Source organism: Tupaia chinensis, unplaced genomic scaffold (genome assembly GCF_000334495.1).
Source record: "Tupaia chinensis unplaced genomic scaffold, TupChi_1.0 Scaffold000014_1, whole genome shotgun sequence".
In the NCBI taxonomy this organism is placed as follows: Eukaryota; Metazoa; Chordata; class Mammalia; order Scandentia; family Tupaiidae; genus Tupaia; species Tupaia belangeri.
In genome coordinates this window covers 5,814,880-5,835,268 of record NW_006159444.1, presented here as the reverse complement: position 1 = coordinate 5,835,268, position 20,389 = coordinate 5,814,880, and the positions used below count along the sequence as shown (strand labels likewise).

The 20,389-nt window shown below is 44.9% G+C and overlaps 1 protein-coding gene across 1 annotated transcript in view; it reads left to right on the top strand.

Moving 5' to 3' along the window:
- Window positions 1-20,389, top strand: part of MTHFD1L (methylenetetrahydrofolate dehydrogenase (NADP+ dependent) 1 like) — a gene marked incomplete at its 5' end in the record, with an annotated part of 230,669 nt that overhangs the window by 58,911 nt on the left and 151,369 nt on the right. The window contains 7 exon segments of the mRNA XM_027769896.1: window positions 2,856-2,992; window positions 4,708-4,754; window positions 9,300-9,407; window positions 10,187-10,261; window positions 11,730-11,832; window positions 15,267-15,343; window positions 20,340-20,377. Of these exon segments, the coding sequence (XP_027625697.1) occupies window positions 2,856-2,992; window positions 4,708-4,754; window positions 9,300-9,407; window positions 10,187-10,261; window positions 11,730-11,832; window positions 15,267-15,343; window positions 20,340-20,377 (585 nt within the window).

Genomic DNA, 20,389 nt, shown 5'->3' with positions numbered 1-20,389 from the left:
TTTTTTATTGTAGCTCTCCTTTTATTGCTCCTCATAAATACTTCCTACTTTCTGAATCTCTTGAATTGTGTTGGTTGGCAGGAAGTGGAGCACCCTGTGTTTCAAATTAAGATCTGGACGGTTAGCTGCAGTTGGCGGAGGTCATCTCTGGGCGGGTCTGCTTTGGGCTCCCTCCAGCAGCTCTGCTAGCAGAGCCTTGGGAAGGAAACTGGAATCCTTCATGTCACACAGTTTAAGCAAGCCCCTCGCTCCTTTGCAAACACTAATGCTCAGTCGTCTCTATTTGGGACTGCATGGCCTTTACAGGCTGTGGTGCTTCTGGGCTTTGAACTGCATTTGTTGCTGTTGTAGCCGCGGAAGTAGAGTCAACGCCAAATACCGACACCTTTGTGTGATGCTCAGGCTTCCACTGGACCCCACTGCGTACTGTGCTGTTTAGACAGATGCGGAAATGACTAATAAGCCAGTGTCTTGAAGAGTTCAAGGTGTATTTCCCCAAGTGGTGTTCGGATGGCTCACCGCTCCCCTGCAGCAGTCACTGGCAACCGCGGCTGCTAAACTCGCCACCTATGTCCTGGCCCCCAGCCGGCTGCTAACTCAGTGGGCCCTGCCCTGGCTCTCTTCACCCTGAGCACCCTCTCCCTTGACCTCTTTCAGAGACTGCCAGTCGTTCCCTGCCTTCATTCCCTGCCTCCTTCTCCAGAGTCCTCTTCATACTGCTCTTTCTTGGTCTCCCTTTTGATCTCTTTTTCTGAGTATTTCTTAAAAAAAAAAAAAAAAAAAAAAGTGCTGATCTATGCTGTTCTGTGCATCCTCTGGGCAAGCCTGTCCAGCCAGGCTTAAATTGGCTTATCCTGGTTACGACGTCCATCCATGGAAATCACCCAGTGAGGTCAGGTGGCTGACCTGGATCTGATTCCCAGCTCCACCAGTTGTGTGACCTCAGGCAGGTCACATACACTCGCTGTACCAGTTTTCTCATCTATCAGATGGGATTACGAGTAATTAACGTGATAAATATCAAGCACAGTGCTTTGCCTTTTAACTGCTCCAAACTACCCTCTATTTTATCTTGCTAACATTTATTTATTAGTCAGGTTTCAGCTTCGACATTATTTCCTACAGGCAGCCTTCCGTATGTTCCAAGTGCAGTTAGCTCCCTGTCTTCAGAATAGGCGAATAGGGCCAGCAGGTGGCGCAGTGATTAAGGCGCTGAACTCGCTGAGTCCCAGACTTGGCAGCTTGAAAATCACGTCAGGTGTGTGTGCATGCATGCCCAAAATCCTGAAAGGAGAATGGAGAAGGGATGGCGGCATGGCCATCTCCTCCTTTGGGAGGGATTTCTCTCTCTCTCTCTCTCTCTCTCTATTTCTCTCTGTCTCTCTCTAGCCGGTGAACATGCTGGGTGGCAAAGAAACGTTAAAGGAGGGAGGGGGGGAATACCCTATTTCCCCATTTTGGTGTTCATCACTTTTCTTTTAAATGCTGATTTAACTGTATTTCTGATCTGTTCGAAGCTCTGTGAGGCTGAGTGGAGTCTGACTTGATCATCATTGTGTCCCCAGGGTCTTGCTCAGTATCTGGCAGATGAAAGTACTGAATATTTACAAAACAAATAATTCATTGAGTTCAGGGTGGTTTGGAAGGGCTGGCATGATATATCTAAAGATATTGCTCCTTTGTGGTCACAGCACTAGATCAGAACATACTATCATCGGTTTGTGATGGTTGACTATCCTAGGAACCTGGCTCACACTGTCTCACTCATGTAAGACCGAATTGTATACCCGAATGACAGTTTTTAAAAGTTTTGGTGATGGTTATCATACACGAAAGAGCAATTTCATGGGACCTTATTTGGGAATGCCAGTGGCTCCTTCCGTTACTTAACACTGTGATGGGACAGGACTGTGCATCTTTGGTTTTGTGGGTGTTGCCATCAGTGAGCTCCTGCAGAACAGAGGTGGTTTCCTCCATGTGCAGGTGCTTTGGACTCACTCATTCCAAATGTCCCCAGGGCCATGGTATGGAAAGGGAGTCGTCTTAGTGTGTAGGATTCCACAAGATAGAAAGCCACAGGAGGGCAGATATCTCCCCCACAGAACAAAGAACCTTTAACTATAGAAACTGCCTGGACGGGGCCAGCAGGTGGTGTGGTGGTTAAGAGGCTGAACTCCCACATAATCGACCATGGTTCAAGTCCTGGACCTGGTGGTTTGAAAATCACTCTGGGTACATGTGCATGAGGGCCCAAACTCCTAGGAGGAGAATGGAAAAAAAAGCTGTCTAGACATAATGGGCCACCCCTGGGGTAATGAGCAACCCTTATTATTTGTGTGCTAGAGACAAGCCCTGGGAAGGGATATTTGGAGGGAGACAGACCTGGGGAGACTTTGGGATCCCTTCTAATCCCAAGAGCCTGCCTATGTCTCACTCACTCGAGGACCACGGAGCTATGCTTTGTACCCACACCACACCCCCCTCAAATGACTCTGGAAGACAGATGCCAAATTACCCATCAGTAGAACATGACATCAGCTTAATTATTTAAACCGTAATGATGGTCTGATGGGTGGCCCGTGCCATTTCTTGGAATTGATGATGTTATTAGCACCGCTGTCACTACCTTCCTTTTTCGATCTCTCGGTAATGTGCATCTATGTTGGCATGAGCGTAAGCGTGGCCTAGTGATGTGGGGAGACCACAGTGGCCCAAGGAGTTTGAATTATCGAGTAGAATTTGAAATGGTTCATTCTTATTATAGTAAGATCCTCTGAGTTGATTCTGGTATCTGAGGTTGGTTTTGCATGAGTGTCTGGGAAATTTCACATTTCACTTTTTCCTCCCCAAATCAGCATCACGCCCACCCCTCTCGGAGAAGGGAAGAGCACCGTTACGATTGGCCTTGTGCAGGCCCTCACCGCGCACCTGAATGTCAACTCCTTTGCCTGTCTGAGGCAACCTTCCCAGGGACCGACTTTTGGAGTGAAAGGTATCTTATTTAATAAATAGCGTATTTCTCTGAGCAAACTTTAGGGAAGAACTTCAAGAGAACATGACCAGCAGACATAGAGTTAAAACTTCTCAGAGCAGCTGGTATGGTTCATCGCTGAGAACTCCTCCTCCCTGCACATTCAGTATATCACAGTCACCCCAAAGTTGTCTTCCTGAGCTTGAAGACAAGCCAAGGGGCTATGGGCCCTTCCTGGAGTTCTGCAGGAAGCCCATTTCCCGGCCTCTGCTGCTCGGGACACCGCCTGAGCAGGAGTCTTCTGTGTCATCGGAACCTTCTTTACCAAGTGAGCTTGGAACTCTGCCATTCATGTTGGCACTTCAGCCTCCCAGCCTGGTGAAAGGTCTTCCGCTTAAACAGATAGACATCCTTTTGGTCGGCCTCTCCGTCTCAGCTGATTGGAACTGCCTCTGGAGACTGTGGACAGGGAGTTGTGAAATTCCTCTCCTAGGGCTGTGGTTGGGCCGATGTCTGGCGCCTTCACATTCATTACTCTTTCTTCATTGGTTTGCCATGGTATCATTCCTTAGCTCACTGTACAATAGCCTTTGTTGCTACAATTACTGTTCGTTCTCGGCACTTTGGGGTGACTAGCAATCCTGTATTTGTATTACAGTTACAGATATTAATAACTCGTAGCTCATTAAGTACTGGTAGCTCGTGCAGTCTCATACATTACGTAGCAAAATGAACAGGTAAGGCTTGGCACGAGGAGGGCCGGAGGTCTTCTTCAGGCCATGGTGCTTCTCTCTGTGCAGCCTTTAGCCAGTTGTAGCTCCCCTGAGCCACCTCTGTAAAAGGGTGAACGGGCATTGAGTATCAGGCTCGCTGGGTGGTTGTGAGACCCAGGTAAGTAGCAAAGAAGACCAGTACAAACTGGAAAGGGATACACTCGGACGGATGGCATCATTGTTTTAGGAAAGACACATCATTTGAATATATTAGTATTAATGTTTTCAAAGATAGGCCCTGTGACAAACCTAACTTCATATTATCTCACATAGATCGGCAGAGGTTTATCATTTGGACATCTGGGTGTTGACAGGTGTGGGGATTTTTGTTTGTTTGTTTGGGGTTTTTTTTTTTAGAGAGGTTTTTCCTATAGGGTGTATTTCCCCACTGGAGAGAAAAAGAGAGACAGAGACAGAAAGTGAGGAATCATCCCTCCAGAGGAGATGATCCATATCCCTTCTCCTTCATCCTCCTCTTAGGATTTTGGGCACTCATGCACACGCACCTGGTGTGAGTTTTAAGCCTCTAGGTCTGGGACCCAAACCATAATCAGCCATGTGGGAGTCCTGCAATGTGACCATTATGCCATCTGCTGGTCCCTATAGGTGAAACCCAAAGTTTTCTGAACCAAAATTTTCTGGTATTTCAATGCATGTATGATATATATAAAACACAGCCACATGGACCTAATCATAAATTAATGAAATAACCTCATGCTATATGTTTTGCAGGAATGGCATTTGTTATATTATGTTTACTGTTGTTTTTTAAACAGATGAAGTCCTTAAGTTGCATTTTATTTCACTTCTGTTCTGCTCAAAATAGTGACTGTCTCATCACCTGTTATTTTGCCTTGGCTTTGCTCCCTCCTTGCTGGGTGTGGGGAGCTGGGTCCCCGGGACTCGGTCCTGTGTAGCTGGCCACGGCGACTCATGTCAAATGCCATTTGCTCTCTTGTTTAGGAGGTGCGGCAGGTGGCGGGTATGCCCAGGTCATCCCCATGGAGGAGGTAAGAACATGAAGAGGTGCACGTTGTGAGTCACTGCATTTCCCTCCTGCCATGTCTGTCTCTGCTTCTGTAAAAACAGGTCCATACTCCTTTGTCCATAGTCCCAAGGTCCTGAAAACCAAGCTATTTGCGTAACTCCTGTGGGAGTAAAACCTGATGTTAACTGTGAGGGGCTCTGTATGGGTTTTGTTTAGGCTCCTTGGAATGAATATTCACATATTTTCCTGTAGAAATCTTATTTTTGATGAATGGGTGCTGACCTGCCCCCTGCTTGGGGTGTTTTATAAATAAATTCAGTGTCTATCACATGACCATTCTTAATTCCAACAAATCCCGAATCCCCAAAAGCATTTGTTCCGAGAGTTCTGGATCAGTGACTGTGGACCTGCATCTCCACCTTTCGTGTGCTCTGTCGCCAAGTGGGGGAAGATGTGGATGCCTCACTGCTTTCAGCGAAGACTCCGAATAAGAGAGTCCCAGAGATGAGGGCGCGTGCTGGGGCGGCAGTAAAGTGCAACACTCTGCCTGGTTGCCCCACACGGGACAGTTCCCGGTTCATGTCTGGAGACCACCCTGAGTCTGCCCCGAGTACACAGAGACACACAGGCCATGATCTGGGCTTGCTGAGGCTGGCATTGGATTGTGGCCTCGAGACCTTCTTGGGAGTGCCTGTCTCTCTCTCTCTGTGTCTCTCTCTTCCTGTCGCACTCATGGAATAAATACATGCACTTCAAAAATGTAATCCTGGAACCAGCAAATGGTGTAATGATTTCATCACTGGACTCCCACAGAGTTGGCTGTGTTTCGATTCCGCGACCCAGCAGCTTAAAACTCACTCCAGATGCGTGTGCGTGCATGCCCAAGATACGGAGAGGAGAATGGAGTAGAAGGAATTGCAGTGTGGCCATCATCCTTCGTGGGGGGTGATTTCTCTGTCTCTCTATCGCTTTGTTCTCTGTCTCTCCAGCAAGCACTCCTGCCCTATAGCAAAAATCTCTCTTAAAAAAAAAGTTCCAGAGAAAACTTGACCAGAAAAATGTTGGTGGTATCAGTTCTTACTTCTCTAAGAACTTCTGTGTCCTGTGTAACCTCCCGTTGTCCTCCATATCTAACCAATGACCAGTTTTCACCATTACTGCTTGCTGTGTCAGTCTTAGTTCAGGTCCCGAAGGACCTCCTAAACTCAGTCTGAGCAAATGGCTTTCCTGTTTGTGGTTTCAGCAGTCCCTGTCCCTCTCTAGCAGAGCATGGTGGCCCTGGTGGACCTCTGTTCCTGCTTTACTCCCTGCATCTCCCATCTGCATCCCTCTTTCCACCATTCTTGCAGATTCCTGCCCTGTTTTCTCAGGGCCAGATTTGTCCTATGCATGGTGTGTTCTTTTGTTCCTTTTCTGCCCTCTCTATCCGGCTTAGGTTCTGTTCTCCAGGTTCCACTCCTCCCCACATATTCTCCTTCTACCATGTATTATGGCCGTCTGGTTCAGTTAGCCCTGGTTAACTGAAGGCCTTTTTTGAAATCATAGGTCCCAGCATTTAGCAGAGGGCCCCACCTGTAAGAGGTGGTCACTGAGAATATTTGTTGGCTTTGTGGAAGAAGTAGGAGTACTTACCTGGGAGCCTGAGTATCAGGGATGGTAAGGAGAAAACTCAGATACACTTCAAGTGAGAAAGAGTATTCTAGGGCACTGCACAGAAAAAGAGTCTCAAGCTTCTGATCTGAATGAGAATGATTCCCAACCCAGAGCCAGGGGGCCAGTGTGGGTGTGAGGTTTGAAGTGCAGTGGCTGTGGGTCTGTTTGTGGGGTGATCATCAGAGGAAAAGACTCTCCGAGGCCAATGGCGGATGTCAGATAGACAACTGGAAAGAAAATCCTACATTCCATTGTAAAATGGCCCCAGGCTTCCATAGAAACATCAGAAAAGAAATGTCAACTGACCGATGAACGCTTGTCTTGGCTAATAATCAATTCTACATCAAAGTCACTATTATCATTAAAATGTTTTTCAACTTTTTTCTTAAGTAAGTATTTAATTTTATTATCATTGTCATTTTAATTTGCTATAGAGTACATGTACTTGCCCAAGAGAGGAAAAGTGAGAAAGCATACCACCAGGTTGGGGACTTGAACCACATTCCACTGTGTGGGAGTCAGCACTTTAACCACCACACCACCTATGGGCCCCCCAAACGGTTACCATTTTACTTGTCAAATTGACAGAGTTGGGACTTTTCAAAATAATAATGCCAATTTTTGGCAGAGAGATTAGGTTATACCCTCACACGCTCCTGGGAAGTGTGTGTTGATGAATGTCTTCTGCACAAGAGTTACACTATGTAGCCAGTGTCTTCAAAACATTCAGACCCTTTGGCCCAAGTAAATTCATTTTCAGTTTATTGTAAGGACAAATGGATGTGTGTTCAAAGATTTAATTTTGAAATTAAATTCACATAGTTTATAGCAAGAAAAAAAAATGGAGGCCAAAATGAAAATATCTGAACATTGGATATAAATTTACTATAGAAATAGAGTGAGTGAGTTTTGTTTTGTTGTTGTTGTTTTTGTTTGTTTGATGTTTGCCATAGGGCATGTTTGCTCACTGGAGAGAGAGACACAGTGGGAGGGAAAGTGAGAAATGATCCCCCGCAGGAGGTCGTCCATGTCATGATGCCTTCTCCGTTTTCCTCCTGGGATTCTGGGCATACATGCACACGTGCCTGGTGTGATTTCAACCCACCATATCTGATACTCAAACTGCAGTCAGCCGTGGGGAAGTCCAGTGCCTTAACCACCATGCAACCTGCTGGCCCCCAAATTGTCTTTTTTTTGAAGACTATTTAAGGATGTAGAACACTACTGTTATTGCCATTAAGTATAAAAGCTAAGAGATCATCTATTGTGGTACTATGATTCCAATATTTAAAATTATAAATATATTTTATAAAATAGCCATTCATATATTTTGTTTTTTTCTCCAGTGAACACTGTTTATAAATTATAAAGTAAAATTTTATGAGGAAAATGTGTTTAACATTTCAAGAAATGAAAGAACTGTTGCTTAAAACAGAACATCACTTTCTCAGCAACTGAATTATTCTTTTAAATATATCTTTTATCAAAGAATTATTTTATTTAACTTTATTTGTTTATTTTAATTTGGCCAGTGAGAGAGAGATGGAAAGAAAGAAAGCAAGTCGCCAGGTCCAGGACTCGAACCATGGTTGGCCATATGAGAGTCCAGTGACCCTATTCACCATGCTACCTGCTGGCCCCTAAATAGATCTTTTTAAGAATTATTTTATGTATTATTATTTAATTTATCCAGAGAGAGACACAGAGAAAGAAAGGGAAAGTGAGAAAGGAAACCACCAGGTTCAAGACTCGAACTGCAGTCAACCATGTGGGAGTCCAACACCTTAACCACCACGCCACCTGCCGGCCCCAAATTATTATTTTTTTACTTCTGAGGTTGTTTTGTTTCTGACATAGCTGATCTACAAGTGTTTTGTAGTTGTCACTTCATCCTGTTCTAAAAGTAATCTGTTGAAATTATCAAGGTTCATAAACCGAATAGCCACACTCCTACAAATCTATTGTTTATTACCCATTACTTGTTTTAAAAAGGCAAGCTCTTTGTACATACTTTTTTAAAAATTTTCTTTGTAAAAGTGAAAATTTGGAACCAATTTACTTACTTAGAATTTATATAGGAGGTTGAAAATTTTGATGCGTCTATCTGATTTTACAGCCCCTATGAACTGTAACTATACACAAATAAGATTTTTATAGAATAATATTTTTAAAAAAGAAAGTTCTAAATCATAAGTATGCTGATTCTACAAATAATAATCTGTGCATGAGACTAGAAGGAAAACAATTAATAGGGTCGTAAGGGTGATACATTTTCTTCCTTAAACTTCCAGCAGTATTTTATATTATTCTTTTGTTACTATATTTATTTTATGCTCTGGTTCATTCCAGAATATATTTGATATGATACCATTTTTGAAATAGTAAAACAATTCATAAAAGTGAGTGAAAATAAGGAAACTAACCATTAAGTCCATCAGAAATTTTCACCCTGAACCTGAGATTGGAAGAATTTATTGATCAAGGTCTTTCTTGTTTTGTTTTGTTTTTAGGTTTACGCTATAGGGCATGTGTGTTCACCAGAGAGAGACAGAGAGAGGAAAGTGAGAAATCCCCTAGGGGGTTGGCCATGTAGGGATCCCTTCTCTTCCATTTTTGTCTTGGGGTTTTTGGCACGCGTATGCACCAGGTGTGACTTTCAAGCCGGGGCTCCCACCACGGTCAGCCATGGGAGTCCAGTGCCCAAACCATCACTCCCCCTGCTGGCCCTCTGGTCATGGGTTCTCTGTTGTCCAGTCAAGACTTGACTTTGACTTTCTGAATTGGGTTGTTGTATAATGACTCAGCTCATTGTAAGGATATGTAATTATTACATTATTTGCTTATTTAGACAAGCCTTGAATAGGCCATAGTCGTTTGAAATTAATAATCGTAAGATATCTTGTTCCATTTGTAGTTCAACCTTCATCTGACTGGGGACATCCATGCCATCACTGCTGCCAACAACTTGCTGGCCGCTGCCATCGACACAAGGATTTTGCATGAAAGCACTCAAACAGATAAGGTGAGAAAGATGCCACGGGAGCCACACTGGGCAACTTATCCTGGCATTCTTGGATTCTTAAGGAGTTCGCAGAAAGACTCTTGGAACTATCAACTCTGAAATTTTATTTAGAAATTTGTGAATTTTCTGTATGCCCTTATTTTCTGAAGAAAGGATCTGTACTTGGATCACATTCTCAGATGAGTTTATGACCACTGCCAGACTGTTGGGAGAAACAGTCTTTGAGATGCTTAGTTTTAAAGGTAGCTGGTGGACCAGTTGTCTTCGTTCTGGCTAAAGTCCATAGAGGGTTAGATAGATATCTGTTTAAGCCTAATGCTACACACGGTTCTCCTCTATGTGCTATTAAAGAGAGGCCCTCATTGGCTTTCATGCAACCTACAAAAAAGGACAGAATACCAGGTACTAATTCTTCTCAGATGTAAGACATGGATGAAAGTTGTACACTCTGGTGAAGGTCCTGACTTTCTTTAAAGTAATTCCCTAGTGAGTCTTTGGAGCAAAATCAAGAGGAATATTAATTTGATATTTGTAAGGTTATAGATCAAGAGAAATATTTATGTGAACTCTTTGCAATGTGCATTATTTCAGATCTAGTCAATGTTATTCAAATGACAGAATTTAAGTCTACATTGTTTATATTAGCCTCCAAACTTTAATAGAATCTGTACTCTAAATAGTTAGGTTACAAATGTAATGAACTTTGTCATATCCTGTGAATTGTCCAAGTTTATGATTGGCCCTTAAACTTTTGCATGGTTTTATTATTTTATTTTTAGGCTCTGTTTAATCGGCTGGTGCCTTTAGTGAATGGGGTCCGAGAATTTTCAGAAATACAACTTGCTCGACTGAAAGTAAGTTTCACTTAAGGGTTCTTCAAAATAAAATGTCCTAGAAACATATCAGGAAGATTGTCAAAGTTGAAAATTTTTAATTTGATGTGATTTGGGTTTTCTGATTCTCTAAGTTATCAAACTGTATGAGACAGGACAGCTTGAGACAGAGCACAGTATAATCATCCTGAAACCCAATCTTGCAGCAGGGAGCTGAGTGTGCAAATGAGTTAGCCTTTGTAGGTCTTCTTTATATAAGTAATGAGAGGGCTGGGGCCAGCAGGTGACATGGCAGTCACGCACTGGACTCCCACATAGCCGAACGCAGTTCAAGTCCTGGATCTGGTAGCTTGCTTTCTCACTTTCTCTCTTTTCTTTCTCTCTTTCTCTCTTTCTCTCTCACTCTGTAGTGTACATGCCTTATGGCAAATTAGCATAATAATAATAATAAGGAAATAATTATTTTTTAAAAAAAGAAATGAGAATGCCAAGATTTTATCTACAAGTTCTCTAGTGAGCTAAGTAATAATTTTATGAATCCTCTTCTGAAGAGAAGTTTTTGTTGTTGTTGTTTTCTTTTTTAATTTAAGTGCATGTGTGTTTGCCAGAGAAAGAGAGATTATCCTCGTGGAGCATGGTCACACTACAATCCCTTCTCCATTTCTCCTTTCCATTGGGATTTGGGACATGCACACACAAATGCCCAGCATGTTTTTCAGGCTCTAGGGCCAGGACGAGACAGCCAGCACAGGATTCCTTATTCAGTGTCGGCTGGGCTGCATTTCCGTGTTAAGAGTGTACTACAAATGTGCAGTGTTCTTTATGCACAGAAAATATTTGGATTTGGACCCTTATTTATATGATTTCATCTAATCCACAATTTACTCATAGTTTAATATTTTAAAATCCCTTACGAATTTTGGAGAAAATAAAATTAAGGAGGATTTTCTTAAAGTTATTTATTTATTTATTACTACTTTCATTATTTTTGCGTTTTGCTATAGGGCACATGTGCTCACCAGAGTGAGACAGAGAGACAGAAAGCAAGAAAGCAAGTCGCCAGGTCCAGGCCTCAATCCGTGGCCAGCCATTGGGAGTCCAGCACATCGACCGCCACACCACCTGCTGGCCCCAAGAGGGATCTTTTTTAATGTGATATTAATTGCCAGAGCACACATACACTCACCAGAGAGAGAGAGAGAGGGCAGGAGAAGGAGGAAGTTCTCCTCCGTGAAGAGTAGTCACGCTGCCACACTTTTTTCCTCCATTTCTCCACCCTGTCCGGATTTTTGGAACGTGAACTCAAGCAGCCAGCATGTTTTTCAAGCCACCAGGGCCAGGACTTGAACTGTGGGCTATCTTTGCTCTCTAGCTCCTAGTGCACCATGCCTAACCACTGTTGTATAGGGCCAGCCCCAGGGATTGTTTGTTTACCTTTTACTTTCTATTCTTTCTCAAACTCACCACATTTTTTATTCTTCATTATTAGAAACTAGGAATACATAAGACTGACCCAAGCTCGCTGACGGAAGAGGAAATGAGTAAATTTGCCCGTCTCAACATCGACCCCTCCACCATCACGTGGCAGAGAGGTGGGTGCTTGAGGACAGCGTGCACATGGCCTGCTTGGGAGGATACGTCTGAGCCCAGGGTCCTCCCACCCCGGGTGTTGTCATCTCACCATCCGTTCTGAGGGCTGCGGCCTCACCGTCCATTTCTCTTGTCCTCGCCTCCTGTTTGAACCAGTGGTCCTGTCTGAACTCAATGCCATCTACTCCCACCTCTTCTGGATTTCCAAAGAAAATTAGTTGGCCTTCACAGCTGTGTCTCCCCTTCATTGTCCTGAGCCCTGCCCTCACGTCTCCTCCTCTGGTCTGAGCGACTCCCTGGTTGGTGCCTTCAGTGCCAGGTGCTTTCTCCAAGTTCCTGTGTGCTTCCAACCGTTTACTCGGGATCCCCTCACAGTTCCAACGTGGTTCAAACGGACACCTTCCCTTTATGTCCTTCCCGGCTTCCCTGCGTCCCTCTAAGCTCTGATGTTCCCTGTGTGTGCACACACGCACACGCACACAGCCCTCTGTGTCCTTCGGTCTCTGCAGGGTGGGGTGAGGAAAAGTACTGCTCCAGAGGTGGGAGCCTTGGGTGTGTCTGTGCATGCGCTCAAACACACGTGTTCTTCCTGTCTCCACTGTGAGTCAGCGCCCTTGATCGGAGGCTGCCTTCTTCATCTTTGTACTTCTGTACAGCTCACCCAGCACTGGGACAAATAGGCCCTCGGCGTCTTCCGGAAATGAAGAACTGATTTTTTTCCACCATTAGCTTTGTCATTGAGAGCAGTGGTCCCCAACCATTTTGGCACCAAGGACTGGTTTTGTAGAAGACTCATAGTAGGGCGTGTGAGATCCTCCTATGAGAATCTCATGCTGCCGCTGATGGGACAGGCAGAGCTCGGGATGTGCATGCGATTGGGAGTGGCTGTAGATACAGGCGAAGCTTCATTCGTTCACCCACTCTTCATCTCCTGCCGTGTGGCCTCGTTCCTCGTAGCCTTGGACTGTCGTTGGTCTGTGGCCCAGGGATTGGGGACCCCTGACTTAGAGGCCAGGAATCTGACATGGGGTTACTTCCTGGCCTCTCCGTCTTTCATGAGTTGGGATTTAACCTTCTCACCTCTTCCCTATGTGTCCCTGACGCTGTCTCACATCTCTTTCCTGTACATAAAGTCCTGGTAGGTTGTGTGTCAGCATACTCTTCACGAACCGTGGTCAAGGCACAGGTGGGCTTTGAATGCCAGTATAGCTGATCTTGCCAAATTTCGGTTTGTTTTTTTTTTTAACTTACTTTTTCTTTACAAAAAAAAAAAAAAAAAAGAAGTTGTTGAATTTCTGTTGACTTTAAATACTTCTGATGGATGAAAAGTTTACTTCAATTTGGATCAATATTGTGTACACCACACATCACAAAAGGGGATTTTGGAGTTTTATGGAATTTTGTCTGTCTGATTTTTAGGTTTGTGTTTTTTTTTTTTTTTTTTTACTTAATATGTATTTTTTTTTTTTTTTTTTTTTTTTACTTTATGTGTACTTTATATGATTGTTCATACGTCTTGGGAATAAAAGTAGAAGCTAACAATGAGATGAGAAGCCATGTTTGTATTGGGGGTATACTCTGCTTCTATCTTCAAGTATAAAGCAGGTTTCTTTGTCTAAGAATCTGTGTGTGTGTTAGTGTCTGAGAACGTACATGTGTGTGAGGAGGAAGGCAGCGTCACAGAGAAGGAGGAGGAAGCCTCCGAGTGAGGGAACAATGGACTGTCTGGAAGCCGTGGAGGATCTGGGTGCTTTGTGTGTAAAGTAAAAGGTTAACGTTCTTTGTCCTTCAGATGCTGCCACTCCCCAGACACATTCCTTCCAGAACCATTTTCATCAGCGCCATCACATTATGCATCGAATAAGTTAGATCTAGGTTGTCACTGTGACTAGCTTGTTATTGGAAGCCACATAAATTATTAGTGAAGTCTGTCCTTCTGGCTTTGTTTCATGGCCTTGGAAATTTGGTTTTAACTAAATCATATTTAGGTTTTTTTAAATAATTATTTTACTTATTTAAATTTGATCAGAGAGGGACAGAGTGAGAATAAGAGCAGGAAAGTGATAAAGCAAGTCTCCAGGCCCAGGACTCGAATCACAGCCATGTGTGAGTCCAGTGCCCTTAGCCACCACGCGTCCTGCCAGCCCCTAAACCAAATTTAGTTTTCACAAAGAAAATCTAAATCATTGCAACGGAAACAAGCCTAGGAGGAGAAGAAAGCATTGAGGTATACGCTAAGCACGGTTGACTTCGTATCCCCACTGCTGCCTTGTTTATTTGGTTGTGGAATATCATCATAGCGAATCGTTCTAACCATTTGTGAAGTGTGCAGTTCAGTGATGACATCACCACTGTCCCAACCTCAAACCTTCTCATTATCACCAACAAAATCTCTGCACATGTTAAATAACAATCCCCCTTCTGCCCCTACTAGACACTCTTGCCGCTGTTCTGCTTTTTGCCTCTATGAGTTTGCCTATTTTAAATAACTCATATTAGTGAGCAAATCATACTGTATTTGCCCTTTGCGTCTGGCTTATTGTGCTATGTGTTGGTGTCCATCCATGTTGAAGCAGATCTAGAAATGTCCTTCCTTTTTGTGGCTGTATAATAGTCCATTGTAACTATGCCACATTGTATGCATCAGTTCACCTCTTGGTGGTTATTTTGGTTGCTGCCCCCTTGGAGCTGTTGCAGTGCTGCGCAAACACTTGGTATCCAAGTATCTGTTTGAGTCCATGGTTTTTTGTTTGTTTTTTTTTTTGAGAGAGAGATTTTTGCTATAGGGCGCGTGCGCTCGCCAGACAGACAGAGAGAGACATAGAGACAGAAAGTGAGAAATCACCCCCCAGGGGGGATGGTCACGCCGCAATCCCTTCTCCTCCATTCTCCTCTCGGGATCTTGTGCACGCACGCACACGCGCCCGGCGTGAGTTTTAAGCCACCGGGTCCGGGACGCGAACCGCGGTTGACTACGTGGGAGTCCAGCGACATAGCCATTACGCTAACTGCTGGTTCCCGAGTCCATGGTTTCTATAGTTTGGGGTATATACTTAGGAACCAAATTGTTGAGGGTCATGTGGTTGTTCTGTTTAACCTTTGAGAAGCTGAATTGGTTTCTTCTTGTGACTTGGGATTTAGTGTACGCCATCGCCACGTTAGAGATATCTTTCCTTGTTGCTTAGTTAGAAAGGGCTTTTCCTCACCCCTCCTTCTCCTCAGGCACGTCCTGGCCCCCTTGTGTATTATGTGGGGCGCTGTCACTACTGGGTGTTTCCCTCTAGATCTGATTCCTTCTCTGTCCATGTCCTAGCCGTGGCATGCTGGTCCTTCCTCTCCTGCCCTCCGCCCCGCCGTCTGAGCAGCACCAGATGCGCATCAGGCCACCCATCCGTCTTTGTTGATTGAATGAGTCACCTGATCTCTTCCCTTTCAGTATTGGATACAAATGACCGATTCCTTCGAAAAATCACCATTGGGCAGGCAAGCACAGAGAAAGGATGTTCCCGGCAGGTAGGTGGCACTTTCTTCCCGGGGTGGGTCTGTTCTGCTCTTTCTCAGCTTTCCCGTCTCATCCGCCCTGTGCAGGGGCCGCTGTTCCCCATCGTCTCAAAGGTGTCTCCAATCTCTCAGCAGGGCTGGGAGCCGGCCGGGAGGCAGGAAGGCTCTGTGTGTTCCTATCATCCTTTCCGTGTATGTTTTCAGCATTGTTTCTGGGAAGAGGCAAGCAGGGAATCCCTTGACTAGAAAGTCCTGTGTATTTTATTGGAAACCTCCCCAGTGAATACTCCGTCTCCGTCATCACTGAGAAATGAAAACCTCAAACGTGTTACACTGATTTCATAAACCAAAGAACAGACAGCTAGTTATGAGGTTGACTAGCATGATTGTGTGTGTGTATATGTGTGTGTGTGTGTGTCTATGTTTCTTTTTTTAATTTTGCCAGAGGGTGCAACTGTTGACTGGAGAAAGACAGAAAGACAGAGAGAGTGAGAAAACACTCCCCATTGGGGACTGGCCACGCCACAATTCCTTCTCCTCTCTCTCCATCTTTTCAGAATTTGGGGCACACTCACACTAAGTGTGCACACCCGGCATGTTTCTGAAGCCTTTGGGTCCAGACCTTGAACTGCTTAGCGGGCTATGTGGGATCCAGCTGCTGTAACCACCATGCCATGCCCTGGCCCACATGAAAAGTTTTTAAAAAATAATAGCCTGTTACCCAAATATTGAGAATGTGGAAGAAAATGATGATGTCTGCCTTCATTTGACTAGGTCTCTGATGTGGCTCAGTGACACTTAGGGAATATCAACTTAGTCTATGGTTTTTATTTTTAGCCCAGCATAGTAGGCCTTGAATTTTTTCTTTTTGGATACACACACACACACACACACACACACAAACTTTGGATTTCAGTTTAGTTTCAGATTCATGGCCTTTACATTAACTTTTTTTTTTTCCTTTTTTTGGAGAGGTTTTTGCTATAGGGCACGTGCACTCGCCAGACAGACAGAGAGAGACAGAGAGATAGAAAGCGAGAAATCACCCCCAGGGGGGATGGCCACGCCGCAGTCCCTTTTCCTCCACTCTCCTCTCGGGATCTAGGGCACGCATGCATATGTGCCCGGCATGAGTTTAAGCCACCGGGTCTGGGACACGAACTGTGGTTAACTACATGGGAATCCAGCGACATAGCCATTACGCTAACTGCTGGTCCCTACATTAACTTTTTATTATTAAAAATAAGAGTCACTTTTCCTGTAATAACGAGTCCTCGTAAAGTAAACTCTGAGGCCTTCTGAGATACTTTGAACTGAGAAGTGGATATAGGGATTGAATCAAGAAGGGAAGGGAAGCCCCTGAGCCTCCCTTGTGTCTGCAAATTTCGAACTGTTTGTCAATATCGAGGCTAGAAAACTAGTCATTTCCATGAAGTTTGGGACATTCCCAAAAGGTAGGAAGATGGAATTTCATTGATGTAAAAACAGAGAGCCCAGACTATGGTGGGAATGTTTTAGAGGTCTCTAAACTCAGAGGCAGTAGGAACCCCTGTTGTTCAGATGCAGGAAAGGCCGTGTGCTTCTCAGGGTTAATGACTGCGGACAGCTCCCAAGGAGCTGATGGGCAGGGACCTTCTCATGGCACTCGTGCAGTGCCACGGCCCGGGGTGTGACGTGGTCCCGAGGCCTGTGCCCAGCGTCTCCGCCCAGCCCGGGGGTGCCACTCACGTTGGTGGCAGATTTGTACGTGTGCTGTGCTTCCTGTCTACCGGGTGTCATGAGAAATCTCTTGATCAAGGAAAAGCGGCATGTGGTGACGTTGTTGAGGCAAAGGCAGCCTTTTGCCATTTGTACAGAGGACACCTAAGGGCTAACAGTGGCCCCGTGAGAGCCAGGATGGGAAGCCGAGGAGTGGTATGACTTGCCCTCTTGACTCTGTAGATATGCAAGGGATGTCGGCAGTCAGGTGCACAGGCGAGCAGAGAAGGGTCACAAAGCCATAGTCGCCAAACTCTCAGCCCTGCGTTGTGAACACCAACACCGAATTCAGAGAGGTGCTTGTGTGGAAGAGAACCCCGAGGGACACATTCTGAATCAGGTGGAAGAGTTGTTGAGAGGACGGCCCTCAGTATTTTCAGAGATGAAGAGAGCGCTCATGTCTGAGAAGGGAGGATTGTCTTAGACTCGTGGAACTAGAGCCAGCCAATGGCATGCTGGTTAAAACAGCTGGATCCCACACGGTCGTCTGTGTGGTTCAAATCCCAGACCCAGCACCTTGAAAAACACACAGGCTATGAGTGTTTGCGTGTTCAAAATCCCAAGGAGAGAATGAAAGAGAAGAGATTGCTATGTGGCCATCCCCCGTGAGGTGCTTTATCACTTTCTCTCTCTCTCTCTTCCTCTCAAGTAAGCATACATGCCCTATAGTCAACTTGTTAGTAATTGCAGAAATAAAGCTATGGCTGGCTGTCAAAATATAAATCCAGCTAATGAGCTGAATAGTAGAATAAGCTTAAGTGAATTAAGAGAAGGCCATCTGAACATAATTCAAAAGGGAACACATTGAAAAAAATAGAAGGAAACTTAAAGAGACATAAAACACACTCCAGGAACTTCTAACAGCATTATCAGGGGTTGCGAAGATGGTAACAGAGAATAGAGGAGGGAATATACTAGAGGAAAAAAAAATTAAAAAAGGAATTTCTGGCAAGTCAGAACAGGATGAATGGAGAAAGAATTAGACCCAGGTAGGTCATTGTTATTTCAGGATACAAAGAGTTAAAAAATCATTGTTCAGAGATGCCGGAGAGAAAAGCTTCCAATTAGTCACCAAGGAATCCGGATTCTTAGCAGCAACACTGAATGTGGGGTGTCCCTGGGAAAAATGTGTGGCTCCTTCGGCAGGGAACACACAGTAGCAACAGTGCAGCATGCCAGATAGAAGATACAAAATAAACTTTCTGGAAGCAGTTTCCGTGCATGTGACGTCTCACCGACATAAAATAAAAGGCAGATACTATAAAGGAAAACCCGGATGATTTTGAAATACTAGGACAGTGAAATCTTCAGTATTGAAAAATGACACCTCTACAAAATGACACATACAGGCTTAGCCAGTGATGTGTGGTTGTTAAGGTGGCTGAATCCCACATGTCCAACTGCTCCGTTTGAGTCCTGACCAGTGGCTTGAAAAAGCCTCCAGGCACATGTGCATGTGTGCCCACAATCCTTAGAGGAGAATGGAGAAGAGCCAGTGTGATGTGACCACTTCCACACTCCTGCCTCCTCCCCACAAGCCCTACACCTGTCTTTCTCTGGCAAGAACATGCACCCTGTGGCGGGGGTGAGGGGGGGAAAGAGAGAGCGCGTCTAGAAATTGATACCCAAGTATTGTTCTCTCAGTAACAGCTTTCTTGGCCACCTTTAAGACTGCCGTGGCTCGTCCCAAGCTCCCTCTCTTCTCTCCCACCGAGGTGCATCCTTATCACACATTCCTGCCATAGAGTATGTTTACTCTCAGCCTCCCCTTCGAAATGGACTAGAGCAGCCCTCTATTGTGGGTATCTGTGGGATTCGGCTTCCTTACTTTTAGGCCACAGACCAGTCCAAATTTATTTGATTTTTGATGTTGCACAAAATGCACAATGTTTAAATTTTGCTACAGTGACAAATGAGAAACTCGTATTTGTGTTATCAATTCTACTTATTATTTACAGTTAGTATTACAGAAATACTTCCAGCCTCATATTTTCTACAGAAAACTTTCAATATTTTTAGCCATTTTCCTATATGCACTGTTTATAATGGAATGGTGGTATAGAGTCCTAAATTTCATATAATGAAAAAATCGCTTGTGTTTGGAATGCGTTTAACTGAGAACATAATAACTGAACATGGTTGTTTGTGACTTTCAGGTAATAATTTTTCACTAAGTCACTGACTCGTGATCTCAACCAGGAAATAGGCTGAAAGCTCACCCTTTTCTTCATTTCCTCACTTGGCGCTGTTGGAAATGGATAATAGAACATCTCGTTAGGTGATCCCACCAGGGCATAGCCGCTTTTCCCCTCTGGGTAGGCTTGAACTTGTCTGGCTCACACTCCCCTTGGGGAGAAGAGAATTAAGCTGGAGCGTAATGAAGTGGTTTCGTCCGGAGAGACCTTCTGAGTGGCTCAGTTACGAGGAGGAGGAAGCGTGCATTCCTCGTGTCCCTCCTGGTTCCTGTTGGACTCGTACAACCTGAAATCAGACCCCAGAGGAGGAATAATAAAGAAGGCCTAGAAAGTTTCCCCAGAGTTGCTGCTTTCCAGCTTTTGTTGCTGGGAGCTTTGGGACCTGATGTGGTAATACTTGCCGGCAGCTGGAAATGGATTCCCTGCCGTCATTTGCCTGGAGGCATCCTCACTGGCAGGTTGAGCGCTGACTCTCATAATCTGGCCTAGGTGCAGGAAGCCGGCAGGGCCATCTTTCATGTCTGCTTGTCGTCTTTCCTGGACAGATAAATGCGGCCTCCTCGCCCAGTCACTTGCTGACAGCGTAGGTCGTCGGTAGGCTTGTCATCGGTTCTGTTGACATGTGTCGGGTATCTGCTGGGCAGGCACAGTCCTCCAGGCCCAGGGTTCAGAAATGAACCTTCCAGTATGGTTCCTGCTTTCATGGCTCTTGCAGTCCAGTGGCTGAGACACTCGTAAGACAGACAATGGCCTTGTTGGGGATTTACCAGTAAGACATGCCACAGCAGTGGCCAGGCTGTATTGTGAGTAGGTATGACAGGCCCTAACGCAGGTGACTCCCACTCAGCAGAGCACAGTGCAGGGCATGGCAGCCCTGGGGAGGCCACCCTAGACAGCACCCAATACAGCACCCTTTGTGCTTAAGACACGCGGTCATGAATGCAACATGGATGTTTGAGAATAACCCCAGGCCGCAATCCCTCATTGCTGAAATTCACCCCGTTTTGAGAATGACTGTCCCACGAGCTCTGTGCTGATCACTACCTTTGGTTCAGGCACAGTTTGACATCGCAGTGGCCAGCGAGATCATGGCGGGGGTGGGCCC